Genomic DNA, 16083 nt, shown 5'->3' with positions numbered 1-16083 from the left:
GTATTTATCACATCCCTTGTCAAATAGGTAAGAAATTTTAATTTGTTGTATTAAGATCCCAGACCAGACCCCAACAGTGGCTCAGATACTGGACCAAAACGCCAATATTTTAGTTTATTTATAAGACTGTGCAGAAAGAATACTTCGCTCTAGGAGTGATTGCATGAAAAAATAGGGCTGTGGTATTTCTAAAACAAAACTTTATTATGAATAAAATCTTAAACATTTTAACTTCGCACCTGAAAAGAAAAGCTTACATTTACCCCTTAAGACTACTACTCAATTTCCCGTTAATACAAGGAAAGAAACATTCAGTTTTCAATCTGTCTTCAATTAGCGTGGTATAGAGTAATATTTGCTTTATAAAACAGGTTTGGCTCTTGATAGATCCCCTTCATTCTCCAGTTGAATGTCTTCAAAAGGCTGGTTCACCTGGCAGGTTTCAGCTTCGTCATACCCCATTGTTCTGTTTAAGGATGATTACTATTTTCTAACTATCCTATTGTGAAAGAATTGTGGACTAACTTTCAGGCAGATTAGAATTCACCTCCTCTCTCCCAAAGCTTTTCCAAAACAAACTGTCTCTCTGTATTCTGGGCGCCACCCAGCAATGAGCTCATCTCCCCAAGCCGCAAAACAAAATATCTCTGCAGGCTGCAAAAGCACATTAACTCCCAGGGATTTTCCCAGTCAATGTCATCAGTTGTTTCCTCGAAGTAAAACAAAACCCCTTTTAAAAACATGACCACTGCAGTCAAACATACTATAGGAGAGGCAGTGGCATAGTGGTATTGGCATTGAACTAATAATCCAGAGACCCAGGGTAATACTCTGGGGACCCGGGTTTGAATTTTACAAAGGCAGATGGTGGAATTTGAATTCAATAAAAATCTGGAATTTAAAAAGTCTAACGATGACCATGAAACCATTGTTGATTGTTGAATACCCATCTGGTTCACTCATGTCCTTTAGGGAAGGAAATCTGTCATCCTTATCTGATCTGCCTTACATGTAACTCCAGGCCCGCAGCAATGTGGTTGACTCTCAAATGCCCTCTGGGATGGGCAATAAGTGCTGGCCCAGCCAGCGATGCCCACATCCCATGAATAAAACCCAGGCTTTTAAACCTTAAACTGTCCCAATATTTAGAAGCCAATATTCCTAAAATCTTCCATTTGTCACACTTGGCCAGAGATTTTATCTTGACAATGTAATCTTGTGTTGGATTAAGCACATAATGGAGAGGGAAGGTAGGTGTAAATTGGAAAAAAGATTTTAACGGATAAGATTCCATAATTAAAAAGTTGGAATTCCACGAAAAGGTGGAAATGTCTCATCCCTGTGTCAAGAGGAATTGGTTACATTCTCTTTTGCTGAAGATAGTCATTGCCGGGCACTTGCATGGTACAAACGTCATTACTTTAGCCCAAACCTGAATGTTGCCCAGGTCTTGATGCATGTGGATATTGACTGCTTCAAATTGCATGTGTGTTTTTGTTTTCCATAGATTCACCAGAATGAAGATGACATTGGAAAAGGTGATAATGAAGAGAGCCTGACAACAGGAAATGCTGGAGAGGGATTAGCTTGGGGAGTGATAGGGATTTGTCAGAGTGACATTTTAGAGGAAACCTGAGAAGAAAAATTGAACCAATAAAGCTAATAGTTCATGTCTCAGAGAGCTGTATTTCCCTATGACCCATTGGTAAATGTTCCTTGCTTTGAATGTGCAAAAACATTTTCCATATAAAAAACTTTTTTTGCACATTTTGTTTCCATAAAAGTAGATATTTTGTTTTCAATTTGTATTGTAAAACAAATTATTTTCAGGCCGAACCTAACCAGACTCATGCAGCTCCACAGTAGAAATCTGCCATGCCATATGAATACCATCCATTGCCTGTCAACGTTGTGAAATCCAGAAACTGGACTGAACTGCATAGCTCTTTCATATCACTGCCTCGGAATCATCCAAAAATGGATGAATTATCCAGCTCCCCCAAAGATGATATTGATGGCCTGGCATGCATGTGCAAATGCAGCAAGACCTGGACAATATCTAGGCTTGGGCTGACAAGTGGCATGTAACATTTGTGCCACACAAATGCCAGCTGATGACCATCTCCAATAAGAGAGTCAAATCATCGTCCCTTGGCATTTAGTGGTATTACCATCACCGAATCCCCACTATCAACATCCAGAAACTGAACTGGACTAGCCATATAAAAACTGTGGCTACAAGAGTATGACAGAGGCTAGGAATCCTGCGGTGAGTAACTCACCTGACTCCCCAAAGCCTATCTACCACCCACAAGGTACAAGCCAGGAGTGTGATGGAATACGCCACACTTGCATAGATTTAAAAAAAAAAAATTTTTTAATTGAGATTTTCAAAAAATATCAAAAACAGAAAATAACAACAAGAAAACAGTATTAACAACAACAAAAAGAGAAAAAACACAATAACCCCCAAAACCAACCCCCCCCCCCCCGCCCCCCCCCCTCAGCAACTACAAAAAAGAAGAAAGGGGTAAGCATCCAGCATATTCAATAACACATGTAACATTTCTCCCCCTCCCCCCCCCCCCCCCCCCCCCCCCACCCCCCCCACCCCCCCCTGGTTGCTGCTGCTGCCGGCCTATTTTCCTACCGTTCTGCCAGGAAGTCCAAAGAAAGGCTGCCACCGCCTAAAAAATCCCTGCACTATCCCCTCAGGGGCAAATTTCACCCTCTCCAATTTGATGAACCCCCGCCATATCATTGATCCAGGCCTCCACGCTTGGGGCCTCGCATCCTTCCATTGAAGCAAATCTCCGCCGGGCTACTAGGGACGCAAAAGGCCAGAACACCGGCTTCTTTCGCCTCCTGCACTCCCGGCTCCACTGCAACCCCAAAAATTGCGAGTCCCCAGCCTGGCTTGACCCTGGATCCTACCACCCTCGACACCGTCCTTGGTACCCCCTTCCAAAATTCCCTCAGCGCTGGGCATGCCTAGAACATATGGGCATGATTCGCTGGGCTCCCCGAGCACCTAGCACACCAGTCTTCGCCCACGAAAAACCTATTCATCCTCGTCCCGGTCATGTGGGCCCTATGTAGCACCTTGAACTGTATCAGGCTAAGCCTCGCACCGGAAGAGGAGGAATTCACTCTTTCCAGGGCATCCGCCCACGTCCCCTCCTCAATCTCCTCACCCAGCTCCTCTTCCCATTTACTCTTCAGCTCCTCCACCGAGGCCTCATCCACCTCCTGCATGACGTGGTACACGTCCAAAATCCTCCCTCCTCCAACCCCCCCCCCCCCCCCCCCCCCCCCCCCCCGAGAGCACCCTGTCCCGTACCCCACGTGGGGGCAGCAGAGGGAACCCCTCCACCTGCCGCCTGGCAAACGCCCTAACCTGCATGTACCTAAACATGTTCCCCGGGGGGAGCCCAAACTTCCCCTCTAACTCACCCAGGCTCGCAAACCTCCCACAAACAGGTCCCTCAACCTCCGAATACCTACCCTGTGCCAGCCAAGAAACCCGCCATCGATGCTCCCTGATACAAACTGGTGGTTCCACCGTATCGGGGACTCCATCGAGCCCCCCCACCTCCCCCCATGCCGTCTCCATTGCCCCCAGATTTTGAGGGTAGCCGCCACCACCGGGCTCGTGGTATACCTCGTTGGAGGGAGCGGCAACGGCGCTGTTACCAGCGCCTCCAGGCTCGTGTCCACACAGGACGCCATCTCCATTCTCTTCCATGCTGCCCCTGCCCTGTCCATTACCCACTTACGCACCATCGCTGCGTTGACAGCCCAATAGTACCCACAGAGGTTGGGCAACGCCCAATATCCCTGCCCCGCTCCAAAAACACCTTTCTCACCCTCGGAGTCCCATGCGCCCATACAAATCCCGTAATACTCCAGTTGACCCTCCTAAAAAGGCCTTCGGGATAAGGATGGGGAGGCACTGGAACAGGAACAAAATCCTCGGGAGCACCGTCATCTTGACTGACTGCACCCCGCCCGCCAGCGACAGCGGCAACATGTCCCATCTTTTAAACTCCTCCTCCATTTGCTCTACCAGCCTAATGAGGTTAAGTTTGTGTAGGGCCCCACAGCTCCTAGCCACCTGGACTCCCAGGTACCTAAAGCTCCTCCCTGCCCTTTTCAGTGGGAGCCTACCAATCCCCTCCTCTTGATCCCCCGGGTGCACGACGAACAACTCACTCTTATCCAGGTTGAGCTTGTACCCTGAAAAGCCCCCAAATTCTTAAGAATCTTCATCACCTCCGGCATTCCCCCACTGGGTCCGCCACATATAGCAACAAGTCATCTGCATATAGTGACACTTGGTGCTCCTCCCCACCCCGCACCAGACCCCTCCAATTCCTCGACTCCCTCAACGCCATGGCCAGGGGCTCAATTGCCATCGCAAAGAGCAAGGGGGACAGGGGACACCCCTGTCTCGGCCCCGGTACAACCGAAGGTACTCCGACCTCCTCCTATTCGTGGCTACGCTCGCCATCGGGGCCTCATATAACAGCCTCACCCAACTGACAAACCCCTCCCCGAACCCAAACCTTTCCAGCACCTCCCACAAGTACCCCCACTCAACCATATCAAAGGCCTTCTCCGGGTCTAATGCTACCACTATCTCCGCCTCCCCTTCTACCGCCGGCATCATTATAACATTCAGAAAACCTACGTATATTGGTGTTGAGCTGCCTTCCCTTCACAAACCCCGTCTGGTCCTCATGAATGACCCCCGGCACACAGTCCTCTATCCTTGTGGCCAAGATCTTCGCCAACAGCTTGGCATCCACATTTAACAGCGAGATCGACCTATATGATCCACATTGCAGGGGGTCCTTGTCTCATTTAAGGATCAAGGAAATCAGCGCCCGTGACATAGTCGGGGGCAAAGCCCCCCCCCCCCCCCCTTTGCCTCGTTAAAGTTCCTAACCAAGAGGGGGCCCAGCATGTCTGCATACATTTTGTAAAATTCAACAGGGAACCGCTCCTTCAGCAATCCCTCCTCCGGAGCCTTCGCGGATCTCCTGTCCACCCTCACCATCTCCCCCACCAACCTCTCCCTCTCTCTTTGCTCTCCCCTCTCCCTATGGGTTCGGATGGAAAACAACTCCCCTCTAATCACCGCCTTCAATGCCTCCCAAACCATCCCCACCCGGACCTCCCCATTATCATTAGCCTCTAAGTACCTCTTGATACACTCCCGAACCCGCCCGCCCACCTTCTCATCCGCCAGCAGCTCCGCCTCCAGGCGCCAGAGCAGGCGCTGGTCCCTCTCCTCCCCCAGCTCAAGGTCCACCCAGTGCGGGGCATGATCCGAAATGATTATGGCCGAGTACTCGGCATCCTCCACCCGCGAAATCAGCCCCCTGCTCAGAACAAAAAAATCGATCCGGGAATAGGCTTTATGCACGTGGGAGAAAAATGAATACTCCCTGGCCCTCGGCCTCGCGAACCTCCAAGGATCCACCCCTCCCATCTGATCCATAAACCCCCCTCAACACCTTAGCCGCCGCGGGCTTCCTGCCCGTCCTGGACATGGATCGATCCAATGGGGGATCCAGCACTGTATTAAAGTCCCCCCCCAGTATCAGGCCCCTGTCACCAGATCCGGAATGCGGCCCAACATGTGCCGCATAAAACCCGCATCGTCCCAGTTTGGGGCATAGACATTCACCAGCACCACCCGCTCCCCTTGCAACTTGCCGCTCACCATCACATACCTCCCTCCACTGTCAGCCACCACCTTTGACGCCTCAAACGACACGCTTTTTCCCACCAGGATCGCACCCCCCGATTATTTGCATCCAGCTCCGAATGAAAACACTTGGCCTACCCAGCCCTTCCTCAGTCTAACCTGGTCCGCCACCTTCAGGTGCGTCTCCTGGAGCATAGCCATGTCCGCCTTCAACCCCTCCCACTTGCAGAGATGAGTGCAGCTCCAACAACACTCAAGAAGCTTGACGCCATCCAGAACAAAGCAGCGCTCTTTATTGCAACCTCTTCCACAATCATTCTCTCCCTCCGCCGACACATAGTCGCAGCAGTGTATACCATCTACAAGATGCATTGCAGGAACTCACCAAGGTTCCTGAGATATCACATTCCAAACTCATAACCACTATCCAGATGGACAAGGGCAGCAGTACATGGGAACCCCACCACCTGGAACTTCCCCTCTAAGTCACTCACCACCCTGCCTTGGAAATATATCGCCGTTCCTTTACCGTGACTGAGTCAAAATCCTGAAACTCTCTGTAATAGCAGTGGGTGTACCTATTTGATTTGATTTGATTTATTGTCATATGTACAGTGAAAAAGTATTTTTCTGCGGCTGAGGGAATGTACACAGTATGTACATAGTAGACAAAAGAATAATCAACAGAGAACATTGACAACTGATACATCGACAAACATTGATTAATTACAATGCGGAACAAGGGGCCAAACAAAGCAAATACATGATCAAGGAGCAGCATAGAGCATTGTGAATAGTGTTCTTACACGTAACAGATCAGTCAGAAGGGAGTCGTTGAGGAGTCTTGTAGCTGTGGGGAAGAGGCTGTTCCTATGTCTGGATTTGCGAGGCTTTGCGAGTCTTCTGTACCTTCTGCCTGATGGAAGGGTCTGGAAGAAGGCAATGCCCGGGTGGGAGGGTTTTTGACAATGCTATCTGCCTTCCTGAGTAAGTGGGAGGTGTATGCAGAATCAATGTGCGGGCGGCAAGCTTGTGTGATGTGTTGGGCTGAGTTCACCACACTCTGCAGATTCTTGAGATCTTGGACTGAGCAGTTGCGATACCAGGCTGAGATGCAGCCGGATAGGATGCTCTCTATCGCTGATCTGTAGAATTTTGTGAGAGGTCGATGCAGACATGCCATATTTCTTTAGCTTCCATAGGAAGTAGAGACCTTGTTGGGCTTTCTTGACTGTTGCATCAACGTGAATGAACCAAGACAGACTGTTGGTAATGGTGACCCCAAGGAACTTAAAACTATCGACCATCTCCACTTCGGAGCCATTGATGCAGACGGGAGTGTGTGTCATGCTATGCTTCCTGAAGTCGATGGTCAGTTCCTTGGTCCAACATTAAGAGAGAGGTTGTTTTCGGTACAACCATGCATAACAAGTGATTTATCTCCCTCCTGTAGTCTGATTTGTTGTTGATTTTGAGATACGGCCCCACCACGTTGTATCATCCGCAAACTTATAGATTGAGTTGGAGTTAAATCTTGCCACACAGTCGTGTATGTATAGGAGAGTACAGTAGAGGACTGAGCACACAGCCTTGCAGGGCTCCGGTTGTGAGGGACTATTGTGGAGGAGGTGCTGTTGCCTATCCCTGACAGATTGCGGTCATTTGGTGAGGAAGTCAAGGATTCAGCTGCACAGGGAGGGGTCAAGTCCAAGATTGCGGAATTTGGTTATTAGTCTTGTTGGGATAATGGTGTTGAAGGCGGAGCTGTATGAATAGCAGTCTTACATAGGCGTCCTTGTGTCAAAGTGTTTGAGTGTTGATTGTAGAGCCAGGGAGATAGCATCTGCTGTGGAACGGTTGCAGTGATAGGCAAACTGCAGTGGATCAAGACCATCTGGGAGGCTGGCAGTGATGTGTCTCATGACTAGCCACTCGAAGCATTTCATGATAACAGACGTCAGGGCCACTGGTCAGTAGTCGTTGAGGCAGGCTATCTTGTTCTTTGGTGCTGGTATTATGGTGGTCTTCTTGAAGGAGGTGGGGTCCTCAGAGTGGAGGAGTGAGGTGGTGAAGATATCTGTGAATACACTTGCCAGCTACTTGGGCTGCAGCAGTTCAAGAAGGCAGCTCACCATCACCTTCTTAAGGGCAATCGGGGATGGGCAACAAATGTTGGCTTAGCCAATGAAGCCCACATACAATAAAAATTAATAAAAACTAATCTGGGTTCAATGGCTCACTGCTTATTTCAGCAGAAGTAACCACTGGCAATATGAAGCATAAACTGAAAGATATGTTAACTGTGAGATCCAGATTTGTTCAAAATAATTTATTAGGACTGATGAATTTCTCACACAAGGTGGCAAGTGGCAAACCTCCTCCAGGCATCTTTAGTGAGGCAAAGTTGCTGGGAAGATAAGTCCTCACTCAATCCCTTATAGGATTTGCATGGTAAGTGTTCATGGATCATGTATTCATCATCCCTCTTTGTTGCTACCTGACTCTCATTTTCTCCCCTCTAAGCACACCCTCCAAAAAGTTTGGAAATAGGGGAAGCCCTGCTGGGAACTCATATTGCAAAAGCATTCCCTACTGTGGATGACAATGAAAAATGTGCAACTAGCTAGGGAGTCCCTCATTCTGACAGTTTGAAATGCAGCTCAAAGCTCCTAAAAAGGAAATCAAATGACCTGCTTTTTCCCATTGATCTTACACTTGGAGAGGAGGGTTGATGACTAATGGTGTACACAATGGAGTCTTTATGCCATTCATATCTTTTATACATGTATACTAGTGAAAAAGTGATATAGAAAATAGCCTCTCACACCTGGAGCAGAAATTTTGGACAGAAAAATAGTGAGAAATTGATCCCATCCAAAAATTCAATCCTGAAATGATGTTGCACTGGTATTACGTTTTTAACTTTATACAGTGCATATCTTCAATATTGCAACTTCCATTTCCTGGTGTGAAATCACAATTCAGTTAAAAAGATATGAACACAATCACTGGCTTCTAAATCTATGAAGTATCACTCAGTACCTTTTCAGTTTGGAAGTCTTGCTTTAGAAGCTATTCACATTTCTCCCTGACTCCCCTGACATTATTGCTTTATTTCTTTAAGCTATTCCTTTAATAGTCTCTCTTTCAGTTGATTTGGTCTGGGGAAAGTAATCCTTCCAGCAGTTACATTTACTCACCTAATTTGTTAAGATGATCAACCAAGATACAGAGGCCACAGGGATACACATTTAAAATTGCTAATTTTTGACAGAAACCAATGTTTCACTCTTCCAGGCAATCTCAATCTGACCATATGATGTTCCACTGTATCTTTGCATCATTAAAAAACAATATATTATACTATGGTCGATCACCATACATTATAAATTTGGTTACTCAAAAACAATCATAGAACATTTAATCTCTTCATACAATTTAGCATATTCAACAAGGGACCTTGGCCATCTGAACTCCTTAGGAATAGTTCCAATGCTTAATAGCAGCTTTGTATAATGATGAAACCTTCCATTGTGAACTTTCTTCATTGAACCCTTGTAATATCTATTTTTTAAGCTCACTTCCACACAATAGTGAACATTCTTTTACAAGACTGGGAGCAAAAATTTAAAATTATGTTTGGTTACATCAGTGTTTGGTAGTACAGGCAATTATGTTATAAATCTAGCCAATATCCTTCTGAGTCCAGTCTCTCATTGGTATATAAAGACAAACTTTCAGATATATAGCACCTTTCACATTCTCAAGACTTTCCAGAGCAATACAGTCAACAAAGTATCTTCTGAAATGTACTCACTATTGCAATGTGAGAATATTATCTTGCATCTCCAAACAGTCTATTTTCTTCCGTTTCTTTCAAAACCAAAAAACCAGATGTGCACAAACGTTGGTCCCATTGTTAAATGTGTGGACTCCTTTCTTTAGGTGTTGCTGGATGAATATATAAAGCAAAGGCTCCTTCAGAATGTAAATTAGGAGCTTAACACATGTATAAGGACCCCTTGATGAAATTAATTGCTCATATGCAGGGCAGGCAGGTGCCAAGTATGAGAATCCTTAGACTGACTGATTTAGGACTATTTCTGACATTTGATTGTACCAGTGTCTGATTTGTTACTTCTTACATCTGCTCAATAGATTATGGTGGGAACTGTCAGTAAGCAACATCACAGGTATTAAAGCAATCTTTGTTTCCATCAAAACAAATCTCTGATTAATAATTTTAGGATGCTGAGGTGCTTTTTGAGCCAGGTTGTTGCTGCAATTGCTTGCTTTATAATTTCTATCTTATTTGAATATGCAGGATTTTTTCTTGCAGGATTTCTTTCTGTCCTTACAATTCTGTCCCTGTGTTCTTCTAGGTCTGACTGGAGGATGAGGAGCATTAGTATGGCAATGGAGCATTCATAAGCCTACAGTTGCTGTACAAAGAGGCGGAAGGAGAGGAGGACACAATAATAATAATCTTTATTGTCACAAGTAGTTTTACATTAATATTGCAATGAAGTTATTGTGAAAATCCCTAGTCGCCACACTCCGGCACCTGTTCAGGTATACTGAGGGAGAATTCAGAATGTCCAATTTACCTAGCAAGCATGTCTTTCGGGACTTGTGGGAGGAAACCGGAGCACCCGAGTGAAACCCACGCAAACACGAAGAGAACATTCAGATTTTGCACAAACAGTGACCCAAGCGGGAATGAAACCGAGGACTTTGGTGCTGTGAAGCAACAGTGCTAACCACTGTGCTACCCAAGCTGCATAACCCAAAGCTGTAATAAAATTTCATTTCACATCCTCACTGGCCAGCAAGGCATCATATACCTTCATTTCAGAAGTTGAATAGTCACAGAAATGTGATACCTTTGAAGCACCAACCAGAATCTCACATCACGGAATAGACAACATTATGTTAGTTGCCAAGGTTTGTTGCAGCAGAAATATTACTTGGGCTTTGTACTCCAGGAGAAATTATTTCACCACCTTCCCCATGCATCAAGCAAAGGAGAACGAAAGAACTAGGGTTTTTAGTCTGCCTGTGTTGAAATTCCAATGTAGATTTCTCCCTTTCTAGATTTTCAAGTTGATATTTGAAAGCTTTGAATTTAGATTCCCACATGTTCATTTGAAGGCAATTTACCGGGGGAAGAGTTCAAATGAAATGAAAATCGCTTATTGTCACAATTCGGCTTCAAGTTAACTTACTGTGAAAAGCCCCTAGTCGCCACATTCCGGCGCCTGTTCAGGGAGGCTGTACGGGAATTGAACCGTGCTGCTGGCCCTGCCTTGGTTTGCTTTAAAAGCCAGCTCATTAGCCCTGTGCTAACCAGCCGCTGGATACAGAGCATAGAATAAAATGGATGGTAAGAAATTCAAAACTATTGGGTACACTGGGTTACCTGCCAAAAAGCTTCTTCACAATGGGAGTATGGAAGAATTCAACCCTAATTGGTGTGAGGTCTTCATGCAGGCCATTAGTAGTCATTAACACCTTGAGGTAAACAAAGGAAATTCAGATTGCTAAATTCAACCATTCGAAGCTAAATTGTCGAAAATAGATTAAATGTTTTATGATTGCTCCTGAGTAACCAAGTTTATAATATAAGTTACAATACAATATATTGTTGTATTTTTGACTAAGATACAAACAGTGAACATTAACTCTGTGAACATTGCAGGAGGGCCCATTGTGATGGAATCTCTGATTGTCAACTTTGACAGTTTCACTGGGGAACTCAGGCTGTCTTTGAAACTATGAGGAAAACTATAGAAAATAGATCACCTCTCCCTCTGTGGCTCGCTCACGCTGTCTCTCTCGGCTTGGTGCCTCTTCCCTCCGTGGCTCGCTCGTGCTCTCCCCATGTGTGACTGGCGCTCATCCTTTCTCTCCCTCTGGCCCACTCACGCTCTCTCCTCCCTCTGGAGCTCACTCACATTCGCTCCCTCTGGAGCTCACTCACTCGCTCCCTCTGTGGGCTGCAACGTCACTCGCTCCCTCTGTGGCTCACTCACTCCGCTCCCTCGTGGCTCACTCACGCTCTTCTACCTCCCTCTGACTTGCTCCGCGTTCTCGTCTTTCACTTTCTCTCTCCTGGCTAGCTCATGCTCTCTCCTCTGGTTTCGATATTGTGTTCTCTCTGGATCAAGTGCACGCACTCTTCTCTCTCTCCATCTCCAGAGTTGGGGGGAATCTGCTTGCTCCTTCACCTCCGTGTCCTGGTTTTGTTTTGCACCTTGAGTTTATGTGCATGGTTCCTCGACTGGGTGCCTGGATTCTTTCCCCTGTGATAGCCCTTTGCGCTCCTCTCTCTCCTGTGTGCAGGTGAGGAAGGGACTGCACATGACTCACCCACTTTAACATAAACCCGGAGACTCAGTGTCTCCCCTTGACCTGCTCTTTCTCTCTCCCCGCCCCCCCCTCCACCAAATCCCCGTGCTTACCAGGATTTTCAACGCCGATTCAGCCCCTGTCCTCACCCAATTTACTCACTCAGCCTGAGCTCTGCTGATATTTCTTTACAATTAGAACCTAGAACATTACAGTGCAGTACAGGCGCTTCGGCCCTCGATATTGCACCGACCTGTGAAACCAATCTAAAGTCCCATCTACACTATTCCCTTATAATCCATATGTTATCCAAGGCCATTTAAATGCCTTAATGTGGGTGAGTCCACTACTGTTGCAGGCAGGGCATTCCACGCCCTACTACTCTCTGGGTAATGAACCTACCTCTGACATCTGTCCTATATCTATCTCTTCTCAATTTAAAGCTATGTCCCCTTGTGCTAGCCATCACCATCCGAGGAAAAAGGCTCTCACTGTCCACCCTTTCTCATCCTCTGATCATCTTGTATGCCTCTATTAAGTCACCTCAGCACTTTCCTCATAAGATCTTCCCTCCATACCAGGCAACATCCTGGTAAATCTCCTCTGCACCCTTCCAATGCTTCCATATCCTTCCTATAATGCGGCGACCAGAACTGTACGCAATACTCCAAAAGCTGGCCGCCACCAGAGTTTTGTACAACTGCAACATGACCTCATGGCTCCGAAACTCAATTCCTCTACCAATAAAAGCCAACACACCCACACGCCTTAACAACCCTATCAACCTGGGTGGCAACGTTCAGGAATCTATATACGAGGATACCAAGTTCTCTCTGCTCATCCACACTACCAAGAACCTTACCATTAGCCCAGTACTCTGTATTCCTGTTACTCCTTCCAAAATGAATCACCTCACACTTTTCTGCATTAAACTCCATTTGCACCTCTCAGCCAGCCTCTGCAGCTTATCTATGTCCCTCTGTAACCTGCAACATCCTCCGCACTGTCCACAACCTCCCCCGACTTTAGTGTCATCCGCAAATTTACTCACCCATCCTTCTACCCCCTCCTCCAGGTCATTTATAAAATGACAACAAGAAGTGGCCCAAAACAGATCCTTGTGGTACACCACTAGTAACTTAACTCCAGGCTGAACATTTCCCATCAACCACCACCCTCTGTCTTCTTACAGCTAGCCAATTTCTGATCCAAACCGCTAAATCACCCTCAATCCCAAGCCTGTTGCCTTTCCTGCGTCGTTTATGAGGTGGGGATGTTGGGTGGGGGTTTGGGTACAGAGTTCGAGCTCTCGCTCGGTCGGGTTGCCTGCGTGAGTGGGGGTTAGCGCGAGGTGGGGTAGGGAATGGGAAAGTCGAGCCTGCTGTGCGGGAGTTTAGCAGACTGGATTACCAGTCACGCCAACTCCCCACGCGAGGGTGCTCTTCATTCGAGGACTCAGCCAGAACCGTTGCCCTTCCTGAGTCGGTGGGATGAGGTTGGGGGGGGGGCGGTGGGGTGGGGAGAGGAGATGAGGGCACCCCACCCAGTTATCTGCATCGGGATTGCGGCGATGCTGGGGGGGGGGGGGGGGGGGAACCAGGGGAGGGTTAGAAAGGCGGTGTTATCCTTCCCTGCCTGCCCCCCCCCCAAGGCGAGACAATATCTTGTGTGCAGCTTATCCGCACCACCTGTGAGCATTTATAAATGATGTGACCAAATATTCCTGCCCGTGTGCTGCTGCCTGCGCTCCGCTCTCTCGCTGCAGAGGAGTTGGCCAGGGGGGGGGGGGGGGGGGTTCTCTTTAAATCCTTTCCCCCCTCTCTCTTTCTCTCCCCCCTCACCTTTCCCACAGCCTCATCCCCCCAACCCTTTTTTTATATTATATATATGTATCTTTTGAATAAAATCTATGGAAAGATTATTTGTTTGGAAAAGTCAGAAAGTGTCCACATGTGTGACAGGGGAAATTTAAAAAATATTCGTTGAAAATAGCTTCACGCTTGCACTCTATTCTCTGGTAGAGCAATGTGAATGCTGAGATTTAGCTGCATAAGAATAGCAGTGACAACATGGCCAAGCCATGTGCTGTCCTCTGCAGATGGTAGCATGTCTGCTTCCCTCTCAACTAATAACTTTGTGTTAAAGACTGGTGTCAAACTGCACATCTGCTAAGAAACAGCAGTTTTCAACAGGCACTGCACACAAACATCCTCATGCTTCTGATTATAGCATTCCTCAGGTTCTGTGGTCTGGTTCCTTACACAAGTAATGAGCCTTGTGTACCCAAGATATCTCATGTCCCCAAGCAACCAGCCTGATAACTGATGGTTTGTGGAAGAAAATATTTTTAAAATATAAATTTGGAGTGCCCAATTATTTTTTTTCGATTCAGGGGCCATTTAGTATGGCCAATTCACCTACTCTGCACAGTGACCTGGGGCCGGGAGCTAACCTGGGTCCTCGACGCTGTGGGGCAACAATGCTAGCCACTGCGTCACCGTGATGCCCAGGAAGAAAAGGGATATTGAGCACTGGCACGGGATGAAGCATCAGGGTTATTGCTTGGAAACAGTGGCATTCTTGGGAGGCTCGGAATCCTTGTAAAACTCTTTCCCTATCTTTTCAAGTGCACGATTGTTCAATGTGTCCTCCTATGTAAATCAGTCTAGCATCCCTCTGGATTATGCAGAGGCGGACTTTGAGTTTTGCCCGCAAGGATATGGTTGAGTGATACTTCATTTTCATTTTTTCTGTCACTTCCACTGTTCCCATAAGGTACTCTAACGCTTCAAGACCTGAAATTGAGGGGCAGTTAGTGGCATTGGTAAATAAAGCAGGTTAACGGCTGATGAAAATAGATATACTTGTCTCATGTAAAGTGTGTAAGGAAATATTGCCGTGGAAAAGGAACAACAGTAAAATAAATCCTGCAGAATTCATTTCTTCCAGGTTTTTGAAACGTTTTGAGCCACAGAATCCCTCGTGATCTCCCAGTTCTCATAATGTTAACGCTCTTTTTGCCACAAAATAGATGCAAACACAGAAATCCAAATTGTTTCTAGCTATAATCTGTATCTTAAATAGGAATTAAGAGACGCACAGTCAAATACATTTGGCAGCTACATGGCCCCTCACATTAACCCCTGGAAGTTGTAACCACTTTAGGAGTGGGTAATCTGGTAATAATTAAAAGGTTTTTTATTTTAAAAATACTTAAGTCTTTGTCATTTTTAATGGAAGGATGATGCTGGAAAGCTGATTCTCATATCGGATATCTTCACCTCTCTCTTACACATTCACACACTACCCCCCAGCCCTTGCTCACACCCCACCTCTCCTGTTTGCGCACACACACAGACACCTCCACCCTTCTCGTTCACGCACACACATACCCCGCTCGCCCACACATGCACATCTCCATCCCTCTCGCTCACTCATGCACACAACCATTCCCACTCCTCTTGCGCTCGCACATACATTCTCACCTCTCACGCACGTGCACATCCCTACCTCTCTCACCAATACACATCCCCACCCTCTCCATATGTGCACACTCCCCCACCTCTCATCGCAGGGACACGCACCCCCACCCCTGTCTCTCACCCAGTGGCGGACTGGGTCTAAAAATATGGTTGCCAGGAGACAAAGGGGGCCCACCCACAACTACAATGCTATCATTTAATTTTCATAACGGATAAATAAAATTTTCAAAAAATACATATGGAAAAAAGGGTACAATTAAAATTTTTGTGGAAAAAATGTGTATTTCTTAGTAATTACAGTGTACATGTACTGTACATATTACTGGCAGTAGATACCAAATGTAAATACAGAATGTTATAATTTAATTTTTTTAAAATTTTAAGTAATTGGTTGATATTTTTAAATAGTTTACTGCACAATTTACACATTAACAGATAGTTCAAAAGCACAATAGAGCATTGCATGCAGTCCACTATATTAAGAGCAATCGTTTGTGTTCGCTAGATGATTGTGCGAATTCTGCCAATAATGCTCTGCAT

General features: G+C 46.4%; 1 protein-coding gene across 7 annotated transcripts in view; it reads left to right on the top strand.

The window, feature by feature from the left end:
• Nucleotides 1-16083, top strand: part of LOC119969099 (superoxide dismutase [Cu-Zn]-like) — a 74177-nt gene that overhangs the window by 49334 nt on the left and 8760 nt on the right. Inside the window, exons 5-7 of one of the 7 annotated variants that reach the window (XR_005461297.1) lie at nucleotides 1508-1538; nucleotides 8073-8164; nucleotides 10096-10198. Coding sequence is in view for 6 of the 7 variants with exons in the window: in XM_038802300.1 (XP_038658228.1) it covers nucleotides 1508-1636 (129 nt within the window). In the remaining variant the exon portion in view is untranslated. Of the gene's footprint in view, nucleotides 1-1507; nucleotides 1768-8072; nucleotides 8165-10095; nucleotides 10213-16083 lie in introns of those variants that run through there. The other 6 variants (XM_038802304.1, XM_038802306.1, XM_038802303.1 and 3 more) reach the window with 6 other exon arrangements.

This window comes from Scyliorhinus canicula, chromosome 7, assembly GCF_902713615.1.
Source record: "Scyliorhinus canicula chromosome 7, sScyCan1.1, whole genome shotgun sequence".
NCBI classification, from domain to species: Eukaryota; Metazoa; Chordata; class Chondrichthyes; order Carcharhiniformes; family Scyliorhinidae; genus Scyliorhinus; species Scyliorhinus canicula.
The sequence above is the reverse complement of the archived record's forward strand: the minus strand, read 5'-3'. Positions and strand labels throughout refer to the sequence as shown.